The sequence below is a fragment of the Mangifera indica genome, unplaced genomic scaffold (genome assembly GCF_011075055.1).
Source record: "Mangifera indica cultivar Alphonso unplaced genomic scaffold, CATAS_Mindica_2.1 Un_0017, whole genome shotgun sequence".
Classification (NCBI taxonomy): domain Eukaryota; kingdom Viridiplantae; phylum Streptophyta; class Magnoliopsida; order Sapindales; family Anacardiaceae; genus Mangifera; species Mangifera indica.
This window is the reverse complement of record NW_025401109.1, coordinates 389,447-416,500: the sequence shown is the minus strand read 5'-3', so window position 1 is coordinate 416,500 and position 27,054 is coordinate 389,447. Positions and strand designations below refer to the sequence as shown.

Here is a 27,054-nt window from a genome sequence, read left to right as displayed (position 1 = left end):
CTTTCCTTGGAAGCAAATCTTAATATTTTATGGACTCTTGCAACAGATCTGGACGTTCAGATCTGCTTTCCGAATTCTGCTCTCGTCTTTCACGTGCCCACGCCTAGTCAGCATTACGAAATTTCCAGTTTAATAGATCTGCTCCAGTTTTTCCTCTTTTTGGCCCAACTTACTCCAAAAATGCTCAAAGCTTCCTAAATGCAAAAAGATAAGTAATTCCATTAGATTGAATCAAATTTCCACACAACACAAGGGAATTATAAATCAAAATAGTAACAATTAATGGTCTTATCAAATTGCCCCACACTTATCTTTTGCTCGTCCTCGAGTAAAACAAAAACAAAAACAAAACAAACACAAAAATGTTCCATCAATCTCTTTTCTCACGATACCAAAAAGTGTGCATACCTTAAGATTCAAACCAACCAAGATTCAAGCATCAACACACATCATAATCAAACTTTACAAGGAAATATGCACAAAGACAAATCAAGATAATCGCATTCTAAAGCATGTATAAAGCTTTGGTGAATCATCCTCACGGTTATCACTCATATCACTCATGTGTTTAATGGTTCGGTGTTTCGCTCAAATTCTTCCAATGCAAACATTCTACCATAAGCTTGCTCATGCACCAAATCTCCACCACTTAGATTATATACATGCATAAATCAAAAGGACTTTATTTTAGGTTGTAATGGGGCTTTGGGTAAAGGTGAGGATTAATGGATACAAAAGGTTAAAACCATGAATATTAACAAAACATTTAAACATATAAGGGGAACAAAAATGTAAAGCTAAAGCCACCACATTCACCACATTTCTTTGCTACTTGCCATTGCCTTTCTCTTCTCTCTTTTTTTTCAACTTCTTTTCTTTTTCTTTTTTTTTCTTCTCTGTTTTCTTCTTTTTTTTTTTTTTCAAATTTTTTTCTTTCTTGCATAACTAAGAGAATTGAAAATAAAGCTAGCAACATAGGGCAGTAACAATAACAACATAAGGCAATAACTAAGAGAATTTAAGTCCCCTTTTCCCCCACACTTAAAATTCTTCAAGATAGCAAATTCACCCAACAACAAATTTTTAGTTTAAATGCCCTGCTAATTTTCATGGTTGGGTGAGGATTTTTACTTGAAGGCTTGGGTTTGTAATATGGTTTTAGCACAAAGAATCAAGGGTTTTGTAAGGCTCAAGGGGCTAACTAAGGAAATTAAAATAGGTTGGCTTTTTAAGCTAAAGGGTTCGAACAAGAATGCCTTTATCATTTTCATGCATGCATATTTCAATGTGGTCTCGAAACGGTTCAAAGCAAGTTCTAGAGATATATTCACATGGAAGAATATCACTCATCAAAGAAAATATAGATTGATATGAATGTTTCAATCTTTTTCGGCTCAAAACTCACGAGTTAAATAAATTCACCTCAACTTCAAACAAACTCGAGCACTCAATTATCAAAATTTGTTTAAATGCATACCCCTAATTAATCTAACAAATCAGTGCTCAATGCTCTCCTATTAAATCGGCTAAATTCCAAGGCATGCATACAAATTAATTCATTCAAAGTGAGATTAATGGACTGTTTAGCTGACTAAAAACAGGGAAGGATACACTAGCTGCCATAAAAATCAAACTTTATCCAGCAAGGAGCAGCAACATAGACAAAACAAAGCAAAAAAAATTGAGGCATAACAGAATAAGCATATCACAAAGAAGACAGAATAAAAAACTGGCAGAAAAAACAGAACAGATAGACAGAACAAACTGAAAGCAGAAAAGAAGGATAAAACATAAGAACAGAGCAGAAAAAAAAATAAATATAGGACTGAAAGACAGAATAGTAAACAGCAGAAAATAAAACACAAATACACCCTCCCCCACACTTAAACCAAACATTGTCCTCAATGTTTAAACAAAACAGAATAATAATAAAAACTGAAATTTAAAAGAAAAGGGAAAGAAAACTTCTCTAGATTTGGGGAAAAGGAACACTAGTTCGAATTTTTGGAGAGTTGTAATGGATGGAGGATTCTTCAGATTTTGATAACAGCTCTGGTGCAGGAGGCCTCCGATGGGTGGGTTTTTGCTGCTCTTTGATGCTTGTGAACGGGTTCTGACCATGGTGTTATAGAATGAAGGAAGGGGCTGTTAGGTTTTTAGTTTAGGTGGAGAGAAATTGTGAAGCGTAGGTTTGGCGAATATGCTCTCTGGAAGCAAATAAACCCAGCCTTATAATCACACTAAATCATATGACCCCCTTGAATTTAAGAAAATAGCAAAACAGAAGCACATGACCCAGTTCCAGAATACCAAAATGTAGATTCCTCCCCTGTGAACATTTACAGAAAGCTAATTGGGACCTGCAGGAGGAAGAAGACGATTGAACAGTAACATAAAAATAAATTAAAATAAACCTAAGCAAAAATCATAAAATAATTGCTAATTAAATATCTAAAAATCCTAAAACTAAAATTTAAAACTAAAATTGGAACACATAAACCGAAATTAAAGCAAATGTCTAGAAAATTAAAATTTAAGCATTAATTAAAATAAGATTGAAAGCTTGGGTTGCCTCCCAAGTAGCGCCTTTGTTTACAGTCGTCGGCTCGACGTAATGCCTTCATCTATTTATCCGGGATCTTTCAACTCCACTTCTCTGATGTTTTCAGTTGGCACTCCTTTGTAAAACAGTTTGAGTCTATGGCCATTAACTTGAAATACTTTTGATGTCGCTAAGCTTTGAATCTCTAGCTTCTTCAGAATTTGCACCAGTTTCTCTTCTTGCTGCTCATTTAACTTGCTGGAAATGATCACTGGTAAGATTTTTCCATCTCCTAGGTACACATATTTAAGGTGATTTGGAAGAGGTTTCAGTTCCAGCTCTGGTACCTGCAAAATAGAAGGTAACAATTTTTCATTAGGCACTGGCAGCTCAATATAAAATAAATTACCTGTATTTTTCAGCTCTCTGAACTCATTCATCTCTGTCCCTGCATTATGCACATCTGAAATTAATTTAAATTCATCTTTTTCTTTCAATATATTTTTATGGTTAGCCACCTTTAACTTATCATCACTATCAAGTATATCCTACGCTAGAGAATCAATTAAATCAACTGAATACACAGGAAAATCCACATCAGAATATTTCATAGCATCATAAATATTAAATTGGACAACTTCACCATCAAACTCCATGGTCAATGTGCCCTTGTGAACATCAATTTTCGTTTTAGCTGTTTTCAGAAAGGGTCTTCCTAGCAAAATAGGTGCAGATTGGTCATTATTTTCCATGTCAAGAACATAAAAATCAGCTGGAAAAATTAATTTATCATTAACCTGAACAAGAACATCTTCCATTAACCCCTTGGGATATGCATTTGATTTATCAGCCAACTGAATAATTGTGCTAGTTTTTTCTAAAGGTCCAAGATTAAGAGCAGAATAAATGGAATATAGCATTACATTAATAGATGCTCCTAAATCTAACATGGCTTTTTCAATTTTTGTTCCTCCTATGGTGTAAGGGATGCAAAACATACCTGGATCTTTGCATTTTTCAGGAAGATTTTTGCGAATTATGGCTGAAACATTTTCTCCTACCTCGATTTTTTCATACCTTTTGAGTTTTTGCTTTCTTTTCAATGTACACAGCTCTTTCAAAAATTTAGCATATCGAGGCACTTGTTTTATTGCATCAAACAGTGGAATATTGACTTCACAGTCTCGAAAGGTCTCATATAAATCCGCATTACGTTCGTACTTCAGTTTTAAAGCTTCAGGAAAAGGAGGAATAGGTTTGTATTCGCTGAAAGGAGGATATTTACCTGTCACTACCTTTTTGGAAAAATTATTTTCTACTACCAATTTTTCTCTGTTTTCTGTTGGCTGTGTTGGTGCAAGTTGTGCTTTAATTGGCATCTCCAACTCCTTTCCACTCCTCAACATTATGGCACTAACATTCTCCTTTGGGTTCATCACAGTTTGTGACGACAGTTTGCTTGAATTTTGTGCTTCCAGCCTATTGATTGCAGTAGCCATTTGGCTCATTTGATTTTTCAGATTTTGAATGCTGGTTCTGGTTTCCTGCTGAAATTTCATAGTGTTAGTAGCCAAACTTTTAACAATATCTTCAAGAGATGTACCTGAATTAGAATTTTGAGTTGGTTGCTGCTGTCTAGGAATATAATGTTGTTGGTATGGCTGAAAATTATTTGAAGGCTGATCCACATGTGCATTCCCATAACGAAAATTAGGATGATCTCTCCAACCTGAATTGTAAGTATTCGAATAGGGATTATAATTATGATTTCGCTGTTGCTGTCCTAAAAATCCGCCCACTGTATTAGCATGTTCAGAGCAGTCCTCCTGAAGTGTTGGGCACATATCAGTTGGATGTCCTCCTACAGAACAGATTCTGCAAACTTTCGCTGCCTCTGTTTTTCCTGCAGCCATTTGACGTACAAGAGTAGTTAGATCATCAAGTCGGCTTTCAAGAGATGATACATTTACCTCATTGACGCGCCAAGACGAATGGTCTAATCTATTTCCAAATTGTTGTGAATTCGACGCCATATTTGCAATTAAATTTTGGGCTGCTTCAGGTGTTTTGTCAGCCAATGCTCCACCACTTGCCGCATCAATCATATTTCTCTCATTCGATAGAAGTCCTTCGTAGAAATATTGAATAAGCAGCTGGTCACTAATTTGGTGATGTGGACAGCTTGCACAAAGTTTTTTAAAGCGCTCCCAATATTCGTATAAAGATTCTCCAGTATGCTGCCGAATGCCACAGATTTCTTTCCTTATGTTGGTTGATCTTGATGCTAGAAAAAATTTCTACAAAAATAATCTTTTCATCTCATGCCAAGTAGTGATACTTCCAGCGGGTAGATAATACAACCAATCTTGCGCATCATCTTTCAAAGAAAACGGAAAAGCCCTCATCTTGATTTGTTCTTCGGTTACTCCATTCGGTTTCATTCCAGTGCACACCACATGAAATTCCTTTAAATGTTTATGAGGATCTTCACCTGCAGAACCACGAAAAATAGGTAAAAGATGAATTAGTCCAGATTTTAATTCGAAGGTAGTATTAACATCTAAATTCGAAAAAGTAATGCAGTGTGGTTGTTGATTTAAATTTGGAGCAGCAAGCTCCCTTAAAGTTTGATTTTCAGCCATGTTTTCCTCTGTTTCGTCAACTGCCTTGTGTGCTTGCAGTCTCCTTTTTGTTTCTTTTCTCAACCCTTTTGCAGTCTTTTCAATTTCTGGGTCAAATTGTAAACTAGCTTGTTTCGAAGATCACGTAACGAACGTACAAAGTAAAAACTCCCCGGCAACGGTGCCAAAATTTGGTACGTGCTGTCGTTGACACCCAAATTAAATCCTAAATTCCTGTAACAAAAATGTAGTAAAGGAAAGTAGGGATCGTTCCCTCGAAGAGCCTTGATTAGTATGTCGTCACAAATAAATCGAAACAAATAAATAAAAAGGGGGGTTTTGAAGTGAATGCAATTTATAATGAAAAACACTAATTAAAAATTCAGTAAAATAATCTAAAAGGAATAAATCGATTTAACAAACCTTGGTCTTCGGTCACATCCACCATTGGAACTACGATTGATCATCGAAACAAAATATCAAATTAATTAATTGAATATTCATTGTGGTATTGAATTAACCTGTCATTCCTTACGATTAGTTAACCAAAAACATGTATTCCAATTAACCCTTATTGATTAATAATTCGGATACGATCTCGAATTTAATTAAACAATAACATTACGAATTAGAAAGACCAACGAAGCAAGACAACACAAACGTACGACGTTGCATTTAATCTAGTTGATTATTTTCCTAGGATTTAAAGTTTCTGACGCAGCAAACGATAAACCTAGTTGCCACTTCGATTAGATGGATTGAACAATTACGGATTCAGCACCTAAACTAGCAATAGATTATATTAATTGATAAACTATTTGCGCACCTTAGAAATCAACCAACACAATCATGAAAAATAATTCAGAAAGATAACTAATACTCAAATAATTAAAAGATGCATTAAAGAACAAAAATAAATCTCACAATCATTGTAGTTCCATGGTTTCAGATCCCTTCAACCAAGATAAATTATTTAGCCACTGTAAACCATATTTTGCTCTCTAATTCTCTAATTACAATGGTTGATAATCTCCAATAAAAATAAAAGTATATATATTATCTTCCTACTAAAAATCTAGAAAATCTGGAAATTGAAAGTCAATCCTAATCTCCTAATCCAACCAAGCAAAGTGATACATATCTTCCCAAAAAGAAAGGAAAAGATATGTATCTTTAATATATATCCTTCTTCCTAAAATATCCTTCCTTATCTAGCTCAATTAATCCTCTTTTCCAGCTGGTGATTATCCCTTTCCTTGGAAGCAAATCTTAATATTTTATGGACTCTTGCAACAGATCTGGACGTTCAGATCTGCTTTCCGAATTCTGCTCTCGTCTTTCACGTGCCCACGCCTAGTCAGCATCACGAAATTTCCAGTTTAATAGATCTGCTCCAGTTTTTCCTCTTTTTGGCCCAACTTACTCCAAAAATGCTCAAAGCTTCCTAAATGCAAAAAGATAAGTAATTCCATTAGATTGAATCAAATTTCCACACAACACAAGGGAATTATAAATCAAAATAGTAACAATTAATGGCCTTATCATGCACAATGCACAACATTATCTAGGATTATGTCTACACTGACCCCGGAGCAGTTACAACTATTTGAGAGGACATGTTTCGGGTATCTTCTTTGTTTACCCGAGACCAAATTCTCTGGTATATTAGTTCATTCATTTATACTACGGCAGCTATATCAATTCTCTGCCAGAGATGAGTTTTGGTTTCGGATTAGCGGGTTGATGTTCATTTTAGCCCGTTTGAGTTTGCTTTGGTGACGGGTCTTTCGTTTAGTCGACGCATTGATATTTCTTCATATATTCCTCGCGCCTCTAATCATAGGATCAGAGATACGTACTTTTGAAGTTGTCCGAAGGTGCAGTATCATCATCTAGAGTGTGTTTTTTTGTCGAGGCCATGGGGGGATGACGATATTGATGCAGTCAAGATGGCCTTATTGTATGTTTTTCACATGGTTTTGTTAAGGAATGATCGACGAAAGAAGGTGTCTTTAGAGTATTTACAGTTGGTCGATCATCTGGATGGGTTTAATTCCTATCCTTGGGGTGTTCCCGTGTGGCAGATGGCATACGAGTCTATATCACAGGCAAGTGACAGAGTATGCTCTGGACGGATGCCTGAGATGCGTAGATACGACCTCTAAGGATTTCCTTTCACCTTTCAGGTTAGTTTTAATTTATTGATTATATATATTAATTTGAAAAAATGTCAAATGATTTATTTAAATCGTAAATGATTATATTGCAGTATTGGATATATAAGACTCTGGACACATTACACGATTGGATTGATCTCGTTGATCCCTATTCGTCCCCACGTATGTTTAGGTGGCGTACGCGAGACGTCTCTTGTTGGACTCATATCGATCGTATTTTCACTGGTGATCCGGTATGTACAAGTTAATTATTAAGTCGATTAATTCATTATATGTTACAATTATTTTGACCTATATATCTTCATCATTAGGAGGATGTCACATTCCCTCTTCGTCCATCATCGATCAAGGAGGGTTTACCTTGGTACGATGAGATTCGTGAGTACACCGGTTTATCCGATGCTGATTCCTCCTCATCTTCTTCGATTTCGACTGCGACTAGAGACGGGGTGTCTCCAGCATCAAAACCTTTAGCTGTACCCGTCGAGTCTTCTGAGTCACATGAAGAGCCTATTCAGCCTCTTGTTACGGAGTAGCCTATATGTTTCCCTGAAGTTTAGAGCCTACGGACGACAGACCATCCTGGAGACGAGGACTATCCTAGAGTGGAGGACCATCCTGGAGTGGAGGATCGCACTACCCATCATGCCACCGAGCAGTGTCCCCCCATTCGTAGCACCCAGTATTTCTACATTAGATGCTACATTAGCGCACTGGGATGCTACGATTTTACGTGAGATATCGAGTTTTTGTGACGATATCTCTTCCCAGATATCCTGATTACGTGACGATATCTCTTCCCAGATGACTTAATTAGAGGATCATATGACTCGTTTGAAGGACATCGTCACACTTACATATCCAGTCCTCGTCGCTCAGGTTGTAAAACCACTTCTAATTTATTACTTAAAAAAAATGTCTATAGTATTATTATTCTGACAACTATTATTACATTCGTATAGGAGAGGGATGACGATATCCGACCGATGTCCCCCATTGATACCGCAATACCATCTCATCACTCACACGAGGTTCGTATGACATTTCAAATTTATATTTATTGTTAAATGTCATTATTATATTATAATATTGTTATTTATGAAATGTCACTAATTAAGTTATTATTACTATTATCTTAGGGTAGTCGCTAGGAGGACGCATCGGTTAGCCCTTTTGTTGCATTACCTGTCCGAGCTGAGGTATTTCACTTATCAATGGAACTTTATTTTGTATTTTTTTTGGTTATCGATTAATATAGGGAATATATATTCGTATAGGGTCTTCCTCATGAGGGTCATCCGGTCGGATCTCATACAGGTTCTTTAGATTCTCCACATGAGGTATGATAATTATTATACATTATATCAACTTTTAGATATGATATTATATTTTATATGAAATATCATTTACCATTTTGTCCTTTTCATGTATATAGGGAATCGGTATTGATATATTATCGATCGAGGGTTCTCCCTGAACACCTTCCCCGGAAGTCTAGGTTATAGGGATTTAAGAAATATCATTGATCAATTTGTCTTTAATAGTATATTTTTTTAATGAAGTTTTATCTCTTTTTCAGGACGAGCGACTATGGTTACTTGCTGATATCCCGAGCTCGACCAAAAAGCTTGTGGATATTAGTTCACAGGAGGAGGACTTCCAGGAGGATGTTTCTGAGACCGTCCACATTGAGGTTTGTCAATTATAATTAGTAAATAAATATAATTGACAAATATATGTCACTAAGATATTTTTATATGTAATTATGCAGTCTGTCGAGGGAGCACGCGATGTGGACTTGACCGTGATTCAGGATTCTCCAGCTAAACCTCTTCTCGCATACATGGAGAAAGTAACATAAATCGAATAATATGTATGATTTTGTAGAATGAAATAATGAATTAATAGTTTTTTGTATCATGCAGTTGGTTCGTACAACATGTGGACGGATCGCCCGGAAGGGTCCGCTGGTTCACACCCCGTATACAAATCCACTCAGAGAGAGGGCAAAACGATAACTCATGACCATTCCATCCTCTACGTCACAGCGTGAGGAATCTTTCCTCACATGGTATACCAGAGCTACGGCTTCTAACACACATGATGTCTACTTCATAGGATCGAAGTCGAAGGACAGCTTTTGGAGGCTTGTAGTAGAGTTACGCGAGTGGTTGACCGACGATGTGAGTTGTCTATACTATATAATTTGGTAAAAAACTTGATATATTTATTAATAACTAACACGTGAACTTGTTTATACCATTTTAGCATGTGGATTCCTTTTTGGCTTTATTACGTTGGCATCAGGCTGATCGCCAGTCGATTGTATCACAGCGTTGGACGACTGCCCACACATTCTTTGGAGGCCATATTGAGATGGCTTGGAAGAGTTGGCAGACCACACCGATTGACGAGTTTGAGTTTTTGGGGCTCTTTACGAGGATGGTTGATGCAACGTACACCCCGGGATTACTGTACAAACCATGGGGGTGGTCGATCAGGTATAATATATATATATATATATATATATATATATATATTTCTATTACATTCAATTGGTTAACGACAACGATAATTAACTAAAATGTGTCATTGTTTATAGGTTTTCATCCCTATAAACTTCGAGAACGCACATTGGGTCGCTAGAGTTATAGATTTTCGTGAGTGGTCGATTACGGTATACGATTCAAAGGTATCATATTCGGGGAATATAGGGACTATTGAGTAGCGGATGCGACTGTATATGACATTCATTCCCACGTTATTAGAGACGATGAGTTTTTGGACAGCTTCGGGGAGGCCTCCACGACGTGATTTCCTCATTTTACATCGAGCGACGGATGTCCCTTAGCAAGGATTGGGCTCCGGTGACTGTGGCGTGTTTATGTTACGATTTTTTGAGTGTTTAGCGTTGTCACGGAGCTACCATTTTCCCCGAGAGTCGTCTACCTCTATGTGTCGATGTTTAGCGGCGCAGTTGTATTTTTATTGTATCGAGTAGCTCACGGATGTATATTTAGTTGACTCATTGTTTATTTATCGTTCTTTCTATGTTTAGATGTATTTATTTATTGTATGTGTGTATGTGTATGATATACTTTATCTATGGTTATATATGGATATGTGATTTTAGTGATGTTACTATTAAGCATGAGTTGATATATTGTAAAACGATGAAATTTGAAAAAACGAAACTGAAATTCGAATTCTAAAAATTGAAAAACCCTAGAATGGTAACAATCGAGAAATTCTTCAAAAATCTGAAAAATACGAGTCGATATATTGTAAAATGGTGAAATTTGAAAAAATAGAATTCAAATTCAAATTCTAAAAGTTGAAAAACCCTAGAATGACAACAATCTAAAAATTCTTCGAAAATCTAAAAAATACGAGTCGATATATCATAAAACGATAAAATTCAAAAAACAGAACTGAAATTCAAATTCTAAAAGTTGAAAAACCCTACAATGGTAACAATCGAAAAATTCTTCAGAAATTTGAAAAATACGAGTCGATATATCGTAAAATAGTAAAATTCGAAAAAACGGAATTGAAATTCGAATTCTAAAAGTTGAAAAACCCTAGAATGACAACAATAAAAAAATTCTTTGAAAATCTGAAAAATACGAGTAGATATATCGTAAAACAGTAAAATTCGAAAAAACGAAACTGAAATTCGAATTCTAAAAGTTGAAAAACCCTAGAATGGCAACAATCGAAAAATTCTTTAAAAATCTAAAAAATACGAGTCGATATATCGTAAAACAGTAAAATTCGAAAAAACGGAATTGAAATTCGAATTCTAAAAATTGAAAAACCCTAGAGTGACAACAATAAAAAAATTCTTCGAAAATCTGAAAAATACGAGTCGATATATAGTAAAACAGTAAAATTCGAAAAAATGGAATTAAAATTCGAATTCTAAAAGTTGAAAAACCCTAGAATGGCAACAATCGAAAAATTCTTCGAAAATCTGAAAAATACGAGTCGATATATTGTAAAACAGTAAAATTCAAAAAAACAGAATTGAAATTTGAATTCTAAAAGTTGAAAAACCCTAAAATGGCAACAATCGAAAAATTCTTCGAAAATCTGAAAAATACGAGTCGATATATCGTAAAACAGTAAAATTGGAAAAAACAGAATTGAAATTCGAATTCTAAAAGTTGAAAAACCCTAGAATGGCAACAATCGAAAAATTCTTCGAAAATCTGAAAAATACAAGTCGATATATCTTAAAACGATAAAATTCAAAAAAACGGAATTGAAATTCGAATTCTAAAAGTTGAAAAACCCTAGAATGGCAGCAATCGAAAATTTTTTCAGAAATCTGAAATATATGAGTCGATATATCGTAAAATGGTGAAATTCGAAAAAACGGAATGAAAATTCGAATTCTAAAAGTTGAAAAACCCTAGAATGACAATAATCGAAAAATTCTTCAGAAATCTGAAAAATATGTGTCGTTATATCAAAATACCCCCCAATTTTTAATAACATTTCATTTAACCCCTCAATTATCTATTCCTAAAATTTCATTGAGAAATTTATAATGCTCTTAAAATGTTTAATATTAAAATACCCCCTAATTTTAATAAAATTTCATTTAACCCTTTCTAGTTAGTGAGAAGGTTTATATAAATGAAAGAAAGGGTAATTTTGATAGTTTAAAAAAAGTCATGGGCATTTTTACTTAAGAATAGTGAATCTGTCTATTTTTGCTTGAAAATAATGGTTTTAGGCTTTTTTGCTTAATAGGGGGGTATTTTGGCCATTTTAAATAATTTCCCAAAAAAAATTCACACTTACTAAAATTGAATTTTCCAAATAGGGCTCCCAATGAACATAATTCAAAGAAGCATTACAATTCTAATAAGCAACTCTTACCTACCACACCATAGTGCACCAAATAATTCGTCATTGAAGTTGTTTGAGCCCAACAATCTTAAAAAAGGGTTTAAGAAAACCAAACCTACAAATGAATGGGCTCTTGGGCTATTGACTTTACTTCACAAAAGTGGGCATCAACAAAACCCAACCACACTAGCCACACCCTCTTCGTTTAACCTAGTGTTTTTCACACCGGATTGAAGTTCTCTTGGTGAGTGAGACAGTTTGATCTAATTGTTGATTGAACGGTTTAACTGTTAATTAAACCAGCTAACCATTTAAATAAATGTTAAAATTAATATTTAAAATAATATTATATAGTTAATTATTAAATATATAATTTGAATTGTTATAACATAAAAATAAAATTAATTTAAAAATATATATGATCTAATTTGTCAGATAAGGTTTTAGGTTTAAGTTTCAATAATAAAATTTAGTAAATGAAAATTTTCAACTAATGTCGATAATTGAATCAAACCCAAATTTTTACCTGAGTAAATCTCCAATCAGGACAGTGTGATCGAATTGAACCATTGTCCAATCTGATCTATCTCTCAAAATAATTTTTTTATTTCATTTTAATAAGTGACGGTGAGTTTTTAAAACCATGGTTTGACCATCACTATGTAGGCTTTGAAGTCCGTTCCAGCTATGCATCATTAAACAACTCGTTCTTCGCATACTTTAATCATGGATTGAGATGCAAATAGAGGGGGTAAAAGGTAGTCAATTCCAACTATGGATTGAGATGTAATTATGTTAAAATTTTTGAAATAATCTAGTTAATTAAGAGTTTTGGATACTACTTGGAAAAAAAAAAACCCAAAATTAATGGATTAAGAGCCATTATATTTAAAAGGTCATTGGGTTATAAACCTATTCATTAGAGGTCTAATTAAACAAACCATATGGGTTCCTAGTGTAGCTTTGTAACCAAAAAAATAAAATGAATATAGCTTTAATAAGTCTCAATCTACCTCCAAGTTGCATAGCCTTTGAAGTAAATGCCAAAAAAAGGGTAATCTCTAAAAGGATTACAATCCTAATTTAGGGTTAAAAGGTTCTCCTATTGATTTAGGTTAAAGGTGCCTATATAAATGCACTTAAATTTGGGATTTTCATATAATTCAGTCTCCTAATAAATGCATTATATACTATAGTGAATTAGTATGTTAATGATCATTAGACACTTTCTAACCTGTATTGTATCCAAGAAAGATATACTTGCAAACCCTTGCAGAATATTTATCTATTGATTTACATTTGATAAAAGTGTAGCATCCACAGACCCATTTTTATTTTTGTATATCAATGTTTCGATGATAGACCTTCGTAATGTTGAGTACTTCATTCCCTTAAATGGATGAGACACAATTTAGTCCCTTAGACGGTCAGAACTAGTTAGTTGGTAGTGAGATAGCCACTCAACTTTTGCTTGATGATCCTTTGTTGAATATGGGCTCAGTCAACAAGTGAGAGGATCATGCAAACAACCGCGAAGAGAAGATGATTTGATATTATTGACAAAAGAAAGTGATAAAAAATTACGGATACATAATTTTAAGACACTTTTTTAATTTACCTTTTTTCAGAATTCTTTAATAAAATCCCTGATCTCTAGCAAATTCATCCAATTTTTATCCCTTCTCTTCTTCCATTCTAGTCCTGGCAAAACTCACTCAACTGTGGTGGTATGCAGGAATTTAGTTGACGAGGGGCAAATTAAATAACAAAATGAAGTTACTAAATAAAAACCATAATATTAATTATATTGTTTTATGTTTCACAACATTTTAAACGCATTGCCTAATAAATCTATACAACAAATCTATTATAGGGGTGCCAAGCTGCCATATTTATCAATAATCTTTATCCAGGAGTAGAGCTTTCTCCTTAATCTTAAATGAAGAATAATGCAAGATATTATCGGGATATTAAATAAATAATTTATGTGATTTATTTGTGAATGTTGATAAGGTGAAGTTTGTGGACGTTTTACATTTCTCCATGGAACTGTAAGGGCGACTGACAATTGTTAACTATTTCTTATTTGGTAGATTTAGGAGGGATGCTTTGCTCATTTCTGAAGAAGTTTTCAGGATCAAACATTGTCTTCACCTTCACCAATCTCTCATAATTCCCATTGAAATACTTCAACCCATAGACTTCACCTTCCTTGGAACTATCTTTACCATGGTGGTTAATCCCAATATCAAGATCTCTATAGTTCAAATATGCACTTCTTGGATTTGTAGACACAAATGGAGTCATGAAACTGTTAAGACTTCTTGCCTGAGATGTGTAGTTCTTTTCAAGTTCAATACTGGGTTCTTTCCAAGTCACCGAGTATTGAATTTTGAACAAGTTCCCAGCTCGGTGTGGCATGGCCGTTTCTGAAGCAGGAATTTCATCCATTCTCCCACCATAAGCATTGAAAACCAACCCAGTTTTTCCCAATTCTATCATTTTTTTCCATAGCAAATTCAGGGAAACTTTCGTAATCGGTTTCTGAACATAATCTGATTTTCTCTTCAAGAAATCAGCCTTGTTGAGATTTCTGTCAAGCAACGCATCCGGTTTAGTCCCATTGTCGAAATTAGCCCACCACAGAACCGAATCAATCCAACTCATCTCCATACAATTTTCTTTCTTCAGCCCCAGTTCAGGAAAATCCTTGGCCAAAAGGGACACAAGGTCATTCGCCTTTCCTAAATACAATGCCAAAACCGATGCTCTGATTGTCTTTGCCTTGTTTCTCGTCACGGGCTGCAAAAGCATTCTCATGAACAAATTCTTATCGGTCTTCGGCGCCACCAGCTGCCATTGATAAACCATATCCGTTGCCTTCTCTTCCAAATACCTTTCAACTCTAAAAACAGTAACCGTCGCTGGAACCGGAACCAACTTGATCTTATACGATAACACAACGCCAAAACTCGCTCCACCGCCGCCTCTAAGCGCCCAAAATAGATCCTCTCCCATCGCTTTACGATCAAGAATTCTCCCCTTGACGTCAACAATCTTAGCATCAACAACATTGTCAGTTGACAAACCATACTTTCGCAGCATGTTTCCGTAACCTCCGCCACTCAAATGCCCACCAACGCCAACAGTGGGGCAGACGCCGGCGGGAAAGCCGTGCACCTTACTTTTCTCCCAAATCCTGAAATAAACTTCACCCAAAGTAGCGCCAGCTCCGATCCATGCAGACTCGTCCTTCATGTCAACATCTACTGAACGTAAATTAAACATGTCGAGAATAAAGAACGGACTTTCAGAAATATACGAAATCCCCTCATAGTCATGGCCGCCACTGCGGATTTTAAGATGATAACCAACTTGTTTGGAGCAAATCACCGCGGCTTGGACATGAGATTCTTGTAAAGGAGTAATGATGATCAAAGGCTTCAACGTTTGGGAGTCATTGAAACGGGCGTTTCGGATATACGCCTGTAAAACTGAAGTGTAGGAGGGATTTGCTTGAGCGTAGACTATCTTTGATAGGTCGTCTGTGGAATTTGTTTGCTTTTTTAGGCATTGGAGAAAAGTTTGGTAGACTGAATCTGAAGCACCCCATGTGAGGGACAGATTCAGAAATTGAAACAAGAGAAGAACAAAAATAGGAGAAAGCAACGTCGTTGTTTTCTTCATTGTTTTTAGGTTTTTTGTGCTATGAAGAAAGCTAGAGAGACATTGTATATATACACCATTAATGGCTGTTATCATGAGTCATACTCAACTAAATGCTAGAAAGGAAACAGACTAGCAAATTTAACTACAAATTTAGAGATTTAGGCAAGAAAATTAAACAAAATCTAAAATTACCATATTGACTATTATTAGATTAATCAACCAGCCAAAAAAAATTTCCCACCCAAAATTTGATAAATAGCAATTTCCCACCATTTAAATTTAGAAAGTATTTTGTCTCTCCTCCATCAAATGGTGATTAATATCACTTAAACCTATATTTACACAAATTCATTTTGACTCTAAGTATTTTATACTTTTCATTTTCCTCTCCAATTTCCTTTTCTGCCCTTTTTTCTCCTTTGTTACCTAGGAAGTAAATACATGAAGGGGAAAAAAAGATATGAGAATTATATAGGTATAATATGACAAATGATAAAAAATACTTCATAAAAAAGGTCAAAAAATTCGAATACTAGAAAAAAACAAAATGTATATATACAGGTTTAATATGACACACTGTTAATAATACGTTTTTAAAATTATAGATATATCAATCATACTTTTAATATGTTTATGGATTTCCTAGTTAAAATTAATATAACAATTCATATGTAAAATATTTATTTGACCATTAAAATTAATACATCATATTCAGTCACTGTACCACTAGATGAATATACAACAAGATTTATGGAAAATTGGTGTCTTAAATTAGTCCATATATAAGATGTTAAAGGAATTACAAAAATGACAAAGTTACAAACAAGCAAAGGAAAAATAATAAAAATTCATCTTTTTGGAGAATAACAAAGATGAAGAGTTGAACCCTACAAAAAAAAAAACATCGATTTGATGTAAAAAAATTATATGAAAAATTTTTTGTTGCTATTGTGAATATGAATTTGATGCGATGAATGGAGAGGTTAGAGATTTTAATAAAAAAGGGGTTTTTGTTATCAGTAATATGGTAATTAATTGAAAATTAAAAGGATACTTTCATATAAATATCATCAATAAATGCCACTACAAATTGACTCAAGAAAGAGCGAAACACTTTGTTCATCAAATCCATGAATACTGCTAGTGCATTAGTTAATTCAAAGGGCATCTCCAATAACTCATGATGTTCACAACCAGTTTTGAAAGTAGTTTATGAAACATTTGACTCTTTAATCTTTAGTTGATGGTACTCTAAGCGCAAGTCTATCTTAGAGAGAAAACTTTAGCACTTTGTAATTGTTGAACAAATATGAAATTCAAGGTAGTGGATACTTGTTACGAAGTGTCACTTTGTTCAATTGCCTATAATCAATGCATAATTTGAAAGTTTCATTTTTCTTCTTAACAAACAACATTGAAACTCCCAATAGAAATACCTTAGGCTTGATAAATCTCTTTTCCACCTGTATTGCAATTGTACCTTTAATTCTTTTAGCTTAAGATAAACCATTCTATAAGGGGCCAATGATATGAGAGCTATACCAAGAATCAAATATATTGTGAACTTAATCTTTCTATCAAGTGGTAGCTTTGGTAGATTATCAGGAATACATATGAGAAATCTTTAATCAATAGAATATCTTCACTACAAAGAAATCCCTTTCAAAGAAATCTTTAATGAGTAGATTATCAGGAACTTAATCTTCACTAACCCTAATGTCCACAAAATGTATTAGATAAGTTTGATATCCCTTTCAAAGAAATCGTCTAGCAACATCAGCGGAGATAACACAAGAATGAATGATATGATGCTTCCTGCATAAAATAAACTCTTGGTTTCCCTGACTTTCTAAAGGTTGCTTCCTTGCGAAAACAATCTACTATAGCACAGTGACAAGCTAGTCAATCCATACCTAAAATCACATCAAAATTTTAGATGTTAAACGGAACTAGATTTATCTCTAACTCATGGGTACCCATTTTTACTATGCAACCCTTATACACATTCTCCACCATAGGAATAGATACCTCAAATTCACATTCCAAGGGTTTTAACTTTGTTGGCATGCTTAGCAAATGCATATGAAACAAAAGAATGAGTAGAACCAAAATCAATTAAAATGAAAACCTTTCAATCAAAGATAAGCAACACACTTGTAACCACCTCTAGAGAGGCATTTGCTTCTTGTTTTGTCAGAGCAAAAATAAATGCTTGAGCCTGAGGTCATCCTAGTCCCTTATGTTGATCACTGCTACGATAAGTACCATTAGTTTGCCCTTAAGTACCTATAGTAGACCCTTCCCCAGTTTGAGGTCATTGTGTTCTCTAATATCAACCACTATTCTCTTGAAAAATTTGTTTGACTAGTCTTTGAGTGACACTCCCACCTTGAGCTAATAAAGGGCAATCTCTTTTAAAATTACCAAACTAACCATAATGATAACAACTCGTTGCCCCTTTTTTGGCATTGTCTTGAATAAAATCTACCACAATTGTTACATTGTGAGTGTTGACCCTTGCCACCTTATAGTGTGTTTCCCAAGGACCCTTGATTCCAAGTGTTATTGCCCATTAATTCTTGTCATTTAAACTGTCTTTGACCCTTTTGAGATTTGGATCTTATACTCTGAAAAGATTCACTTGATTGCCCAAAAAATCTACCTTCTTTCATTGGCATTCTATCTTTAAGCTCACTTGTTGCCTAAACACTAACTTTACGCTTGTGTCCTTCAGATTCTTTTCACTTTACGCTTGTGTCCTTCAGATTCTTTTCTCTTTACTTCTACAAGACTCCTCTCAATTCTCATAGTTGCCTTTACCAATTTCCCAAAATCTGAGTAGAAACGCGTAATCACTACTTTTTTAATTCGTCCTTGATGATCATCTTAAAATTTTCTACATTTCTCTCTCTCATCACCTACAATCAATGGAGCAAACCGAGAGAGCTCATTGAATTTATTCATATATTCTCTATAGACATTCTTCCTTGGGTCGACCTAATAAATTTACTTCTTTTAGCAACCTAGTACACCTTTGAATAGACCTAGCCACAGGCTGGTTTGGCCCGTGAACCAAACCGAAACCGGTTCGGATAAAACCGAAACCGGAACCGATAGACCCAAAACCGGACTGAACCAGAACTGAAACCGTGGTTCTACGGTTTGGTTTCGGTTCACATAAATTGGAACCGTGAAACTGCCGATTCACACCGGTTTATGAACCGACGGTTTACTGTGTTGAACCGAAAAAAATTTGAATTTTTTTTGAATTTTTTTGAATTTTATTTAAAAAGCCAACGGTTCCCTGCGCAGGGAACCGTTGGCTTTGAAAGAAAAATTGCAGGGGACCGTTGGTCCCCTGTAATTTTCAGAGAAGTTGCAGGGGACCGTTGGTCCCCTGCAATTTTTAGAATTTCAATTCACCCCCCCTATTTTTAATTTTTTTCAAAAAAGTTTTTTTCTATATATACCCCTTCAAATTATATTCTCTCAAATCTCAATCTCTCTACTCTCTCACTCAATCCTTTAAACTCTCATTCTCATTCTTTAAACTCTTAATATTCTCTCAATCTTTCAATTCAATCAAATTTTCTTAAATTTAATTAAATTCTTTCTTAATTTTTTATTAATTTCAATTTTTTTTATACAATTCATAATTAATTATAGAATTTATTTCTATAATTAATTTTATTTATTATTTATTTATTATCTTTTATAATTAATCATATAATTTATTTATATAATTAATTTTATTTATTATCAAAAAATGGCAAGTAGTGAAAATTCTTCCGGTAATAGGAGATTTGGTCAATATTCACATATATCAAATGTGAATGAAAATCAATTTATAGATGATTTTCATTCACAAGAAAGTGAAAACCAATATGAAGAGGTGGAGCAACAACAACAACATCAACAACAGATGGAGATGGAATAACAATCTCAAAAAATTCCTATATCTGATATTTTCAAAATTCATTTCAAGAAAATACAAAAGGAAGATGGTAATTTTGATGTTGCTTGCAATTATTGTAGACAAATTTACAAATTCAAACAAGGAGGTGGATACGGGACATTCAAAAGGCACTTGGAGTCAAAGCATTTGGAAAAAATGGGGCAAAGCTGAGGCCAAACACAAATAACCGGGTATGGTTCTATACACAAATCTTTATTTATGTATAGTGATAATAAAAGTAAAGAAGAATTTACAAAAATGGTAGCAATAGATAATTTAGTATTTAGTTTTAGTGAAAATTTAGGTTTTAATAATTATTGTAAAACTGCATTAAATCCTGCACATAAAACTATTCCAAGAAATACATTAAAAAGAACATTATTTAGTTTATATAAAAAACAAAAAAAAGAGTTAATTCAATTTTTTACAAATTTTAGTGAACGTGTATCTCTATGTAGTGATATTTGGAGTGACCATTGGCAAGTTCACTCTTATATGGGTATAACTTGTCATTGGATAGATGACGATTTTCTATTACAAAAAAGAATTTTATCATTTAGGGTGTTTGATGAACGACATACTGCTGATAATATTTATAGAATAATTAAAGGAATATTAGAAGGATATAAATTACTTTATAAAATTTTTTCAATTTCATTTGATAATGCACGTTCAAATACTGCCTCAATAAATGATTTAATTGATATTTGTAAACCTAATTTAGGTGGTAGATTTTTTCATATTAGATGTGCATGTCATGTATTAAATTTATGTGTACAACATGGTTTACATTGTCTTAATAATTTTATTAGTCCAATAAAAATAGCAATTTCATATTTATGGACACATCCCCAAACTATAAAAGAATGGGATAAATTTTGTAAACAACATAATAAAAGACCAAAAAGATTTCCTAAAGACGTGTCGACTCGTTGGAATTCAACATATGAATTACTCAACAAGTCATTTGATTATAAGGATTTATTATGCTCATTTATTTCACAAAATGTGCCACAAATTATATTATATCCCCAACATTGGGATATTTGTAAAAAAATTTTAAATGTATTAAAAAATTTTAATAATGCAACATATGCTTTAAGTGGGTTTATTATCCCACTTCTCATTTGTTTTTAAATGAAGCTGTTAATGTTATTAGAGCTTTACAAGAAGCCGAACAAGATATTATTCTACAAGAAGCTGTTTCTTTAATGAAAACAAAATGGTTAAATTACTATAAAATAATTCCAGAACTTTTTCTTGTTGCATGTTTTTTTGATCCTAGATTTAAATTAGATGATGTAACAAATTATTTGACATTATATTATGAATGTTTGCAATTAGATGAAGTTAATATTCCATTAACTATAACTAATATTATTAATTTAATTAAAGAAATTTATGCTGAATATGCATTAATTTATGGTGGTTCTTCTCCTCTCTACCACCTATTGCCCCATCATCAACCCAAAATATGAGTTATGGTGATCGTATTATGATGCAAAGGGGCAAAAGACCAAGAGGAACATTAGGCTCCACCTCGGAGCTTGATATTTATTTAACTACTATTTTTGAGTTTGGTGACAACAATTTAGGTAAAGACTTTCTAGTTTTAGAATGGTGGAGTCGACACGAATCAACTTTTCCAATATTAGCAGCTATTGCTAAACAAGTTCTAGCAGCACCAGTATCAACTGTTGCAGTAGAACAAGCTTTTAGTCAAGGGGGTAATATATTGGATGAGAGACGATCAAGTTTGGCTCCCGAATCTATTGAAGCTCAAGTATGCGTGGACGATTGGACAAGAGCCGAATTACGCCAACAAGAAATGAAAGTGGACTTCAATAAAGAATCGCTTGATTTAACTACAGATAGTTCGATGACGACGGGAAATAATACTCAAGATAGTGGAGGTGAATGATAAGGTAAGGGGATACTGCCAGCTATTAGATATGCAAAGGTAAGAGAACTACGTAGGCTTTGATTCTTCTAAACCCCAAGAAGATACGTAGGAAGCTTAATTGAAAAATTAAGTCCAAGCCTTTCTTTTAATTTTTAATTATTGTAATTAATAATTTAAAAATTAAATCAAGATCATGTATTAGAATTGATGGTTCAATATCGGTTTCGAACAGAAACCGTCGGTTCCGAACCGAAATCGTCGGTTCCGAACCGAAACCGTCGATTCTGAACTGGGGCTATGAACCGAAACTGGCGGTTTCGAACCGTGGATGAACCGTCCTGTTATGGTTTCGATTCAAGGTCCTTATATTTTCGAACCGTGAACCGGTGGTTCTGAACCGAAACTGGCGGTTCATGAACCGTGGCCAGGTTTACCTTTGAATAATGGTGATCTAAGAACCCTTGACAAAAATTTTCCTAAATTATCTTATAGGTACCCTGTATTTTTATTGTATCATTTTCCACTAGTGATATGCCTTTCCCTCCAAGAGAAAAATAGCAAACCATAATATATGAGTGTCTGAGCACTCCATTACCTCAAATGCATGCTTAATTCTAATCATCTATGACTCTGTAACTGTAGGATCTTTAGTCCCATCAAAGTTTTTTGCTCATAATTTTCTTGCCCATTCAATCATGTTGACACTTTCTTGATATACTATAACCTGATTTTGAACCATTTTAGTGACTAACTGAGCCAATATGCCAATAGTTTTCTCCACATTAATCTCATCAGTTTAAGGTTTCACATTCAATTCAACTATTGGTTTAGCTTTTACATTAGGACAATATGCAACTGAGTCTATAGGTGATACTTGAGAATCGAGTTTATGGGCGACCGATTTTCCTATTACTTCGTCTCTAGGTTTATTTTCCCTTATTGTAACTTGAAGAGTTAATAAATCTCCAATAGGTCTTGTGCAAGGTTGGCCATGTCATCTCATATTGATGCCTACAAAATGCAATTAAATTGACTTTAAAAAAACTTATGTGCATAGTTTGTTGTACATTCATCCTATCAGTTTGAGGTTCCACATTCGGTTCAACTACTGTTTCAACCTCTACATTAGGACTATGTGTAATTGAGTCTACATGTGGTACTTGAGAATCGGGTCTATGGGCAACCAACTCTCTTATTACTTCATCTCTAGGTTCATTTTCCCTTCTTGCAACTTGAGGAGTTAATAAATCTTCAATAGGTCTCGTGCGAGGTTAGCCACAAGGTCTTGTGTTGATATCTACAAAATGCAATTAAATTGACCTTAGAAAAACTTATGTGCATGTTTCATGAAATGCCCTTAGAATTTAAAACCTAAGCTCTGATACCAAGTTAACGTGACCCATCTCAACCCTTCAATCCCACAACATTCTAGCACTCTAATAGAACCTAGAAGGTCGAAACACGTCTTGCAAAATTGTTTAGAAAAATGATTTTATAGCTACCATAAATCACTTAATTATAACATAATATCTAAGCCTTCGACCTTACCATATTTACCCACAAAAAACATCTTGATTCTATTTTAGAATCATGAGAATAAGTTTTTAGTTAAACCTCTTACCTTTTAAAATTTATATAAAAATTCTATAGACATATACAAAATGAGACACTTATTAGAGATGTTATGTCGTGGCACAGCCTTGAGCAAAATCACTGCTTGGCACAGTCTTAGAGACGTCCTACAGAGGAAAAATTTTTATAAAGGTGAGCTAAAAGGCTTAGTGAGTAGACAGTTATAAATCCTTCTGAGAATATTGAATACATATTAATAGAGAAAAAAATGTAATATTTCATAATATGTCAACCTTGTGAAGATGTTAAATTCTAAAGAAATGATTGAAAACATCCTGATTGAAAGCTATACTTAACCAAACAAAAGTTAATTATTGCCAAAAACCACAAACTATATCATACACATTTAACTTGAATATATTCATAACATAACTCTCTTATTCAAGTTCAGACATTTAACAAGAGAGAAAGAAAATACAAACTAGAAATATCAATGCCCTGTTGAACAAGAAACATCCGCACAATCACATCATCACTACTTTAGGAAAATTTAACAATACTAAACCTTATCTTATATAGATTTCTTAAATCAGTCATCATACTTCCATATTTTTAATCAATAGCCACTGTGATATGTAAATTAATTAATTGATACAGTTTCTATGCATACTAAAATTCTGAAATAATTTAATAGAATAAGCGACATACTGTTACAAATGCATACTTAGGAAATATCATGTTAAACACAAGGTTTGATGTTCAACAACTTATAATTTATTTATTTTTGCTATTTATTTTTTATTTTTAAGCATCTCACCAAACAATCACTTTAATTGTTCACTATTTCTAATATTCTCAAGAGAAATCTGTCATACCTAGTGAGAGTCCCCACACAGGCAGGGCGAGAGAGAACTATCATATCCGACATGCTAAATCTTGTTTGGGCAAAACATTTAAAGTTGTCATATCTGACATAAAATACTGTATAAGTAGAATAGTTAAATTTAACATACCTGATATAAATATTGCGTAGACAGAACATTTAAATCTATCATACTAGACAAAATACTACACAGATAGAACACTTAAATTTGTCATACCTGACATGAAATACTATATTGACAGAACATTTAAACTTGTCATATCTAGCATGAGATACTATTCAGATAGAACATTAATCACGTGATATGCATTAGCAAAGAATATTTGAATGATATCATCTCTTAATACAATAATCATAATACAATAACTCAATAATAGAATTTAAAATAATCATCATCGGGCAATCCACCGCAACCACACCATTCTAAATTAACTACATTCAACTCTATAGTTACCCACGACACTAAACTAAGCGACAATCAATAATATAGTCATACTTATCACTAAATTGAGATTTTCTTCAACTCTACAACTACACACAATGTCGAATAAATTAATATTGAACAATTTCATTCATACACATGACTAAATTTAGAAATTTGTTAGCTCTACAGCCATACACAACATCAATAATTTAACCTTAAGCCATTTCAATCATACACAACTACACAAAACATCAATAATTTAAATTTAAGCAATTTTAGTTAGACCAAAACTGAATTAAACAATTTTAGCTTCATAGTTGCACATACAATATCAGTTAATTTAACATTCAGAATTTATAATAATACACAATACTAGATTTAAGTGACCTTCAACTCTAAACCTACCCCTAGTGAAAATCAACATGTATAAAAGTTTTATTAATTTTTTTAAGAGATGTCCATAAAATCTATAATACTATTTGTCAAGGATTTAAATTAAGACTACAAAATTTGCATAAAATAAAAATATAGTTGAAAGTTTGTTTCTTACTCATAGATTTGAGTAGATCCAAATTCGATGTTAGAATCTCCTACAAGTCTTTTTACTTCTTCACTTGTTCGCACTAATTCAAAGCAACATAGTTAAAATATTTGAAATCCCCAAATTTGAACAGTAAATTCAAAACTTAGATCTAAAATGAGTGAAGATGGATATCCTACCCTCTTTTCTATCAATTCCCTTTTCTCTTCCTTCTTCTTCTCTTTTTTTTCTCTCTTTCTTTCTCCTTTCTTCTCTTCTCTCTCTTTCTCTCCTTTCTCTTTTGCGTCTTTTTCTCTTGTAAATGAAGAAGAAAGCCTAAATGACTTTATTTAGTGTATTACTGGCAATTTACACCTTAAACCCCATATTTGTACATAACTCCATAGGTTTTCACAAAAGATATTTTGGCTTTGACCTTCCTAACAAGCATAATTTACCCCTTGAAAGAATCTTGGGGTATTTAATAAAGTTTTATAGGTTCATGTGAACTACTAAATAACTCTTGGATTTGTAATGTTTTATGCATAAGTCTTCATGCATAGTCTAATAAATTTAATCTTTTTCCCCCCTACTTTGTTAGATATTAATTTCTATGTTTCCCTTATAGTTTATGTAGAATTTAAATATAGTTTTTTGGCCTTTTAGAATATTAGGGATACAAATTAGGTTGGACCAAGTTGAATCCTGTTGGAGTGGCCAAATGTTTCTAGCAAACACTAGAGTAAACTAATTGGAAACTTTTAGTGTTGTGGTCAAACATGTCACCATTAAAGTTGTGACATGGTGATACATTATCATTGATATTCATAATAGGTGTACATAGTTTTATTGTTTCTGTATGTATATAATCTAAAATTTCTATTTATTGATTAATTAGAATAAGTTTAGAGAACTTTATGTGACCAACAAAGATAATCTTATACACTTTACTGATTATGATATAGGTGGACAATTCAATGTGGCTTGTTTGGTTATTAGACATTTGATAGGATGATTAAATAATCTCCTCTATATTGACTTTCTCTTTGAAACATTAGCATAACAACTTTTCCAATTGAAAATTGTCAATCAAGAAAGTTTGAGGAAAGAAAGACTAGTCACCTCTAATTGGACCTTTGATGAAGTCCATTAATATATTATGTATTGGTTAAGTTCTCCCTTTGAAACCAATGCAATATAACTTTACTCATTGAAAGTTGTCATTCAAGGAGATTTCAAGAGTAAGACATCAGTCATTCTAATGCAAATAATTTCGAAAACTCTATGTATTCAGATTGTATGATATTTCAAGAATTCTTATAACCTTGAAGAGTTTCAATTATGTAATTTATAATCTATGCGTAGTTTCTACAAAGTTAGGATTTAATGATTTTACTTTCAATCCATGTACATTAAATCTTACAAATCAAACATAGAGTTTGTTGTTAAATTTTGAAAAATGAGATAAAATGCATTTTATTCTTTTTTCTTTCTTATTAAGAAAGATTTGATCTTCTTTTGAGTTCGAGACTGTTTTGTAACAATTATTGTTCAAGAGTTTCCAATTAGAGATGTATTGATGTTGGCTTGGATGTTTTTGTGAAAAACTAAATTAAATAAACATTATATTTAAAACTTTATTACGAAGGATTAAAATTTGGTTGTTAGATTAGGGAAAGTCTGGAATAATCTCTAATTTTGTGGAAAAAGGAGATAATAATGACCATTTCATTACTTGACCAATTAGGTTACATCCCGCGTCCCAAGTTAAACCTTAAACCTGGAATTTAAGGAAATAATATCTCATAAAAAGTAATATTATGCGTATTTATTTTAGGTACACAAATATATATACACTTATATGTGTCATCACATAATTGAGTATTATTTTATTTTTAATTCAAAATTATCAAATTATGTAATAATATACT

The 27,054-nt window shown here is 33.2% G+C and overlaps 1 protein-coding gene and 1 non-coding gene across 2 annotated transcripts; one reads left to right on the top strand and one right to left on the bottom strand.

Moving 5' to 3' along the window:
* Positions 1–4,705: 4,705 nt before the first annotated feature.
* Positions 4,706–4,812, top strand: LOC123205858. Its single transcript, XR_006499900.1, has one exon. It is a non-coding gene; the product is annotated as a small nucleolar RNA R71 (small nucleolar RNA).
* A 9,358-nt stretch (positions 4,813–14,170) lies between these two features.
* On the bottom strand, positions 14,171–15,884 carry LOC123205856 (berberine bridge enzyme-like 21). The gene has a single exon (XM_044622903.1). The coding sequence runs from the start codon at positions 15,882–15,884 to the stop codon at positions 14,280–14,282; it is 1,605 nt and encodes a 534-aa protein (XP_044478838.1). The 3' UTR covers positions 14,171–14,279.
* Positions 15,885–27,054: the final 11,170 nt, after the last annotated feature.

What these genes read in the sequence shown, in the direction of transcription:
- LOC123205856 (XM_044622903.1), bottom strand. Translation starts at nt 15,884, where the DNA reads ATGAAGAAAACAACGACGTTGCTTTCTCCTATTTTTGTTCTTCTCTTG.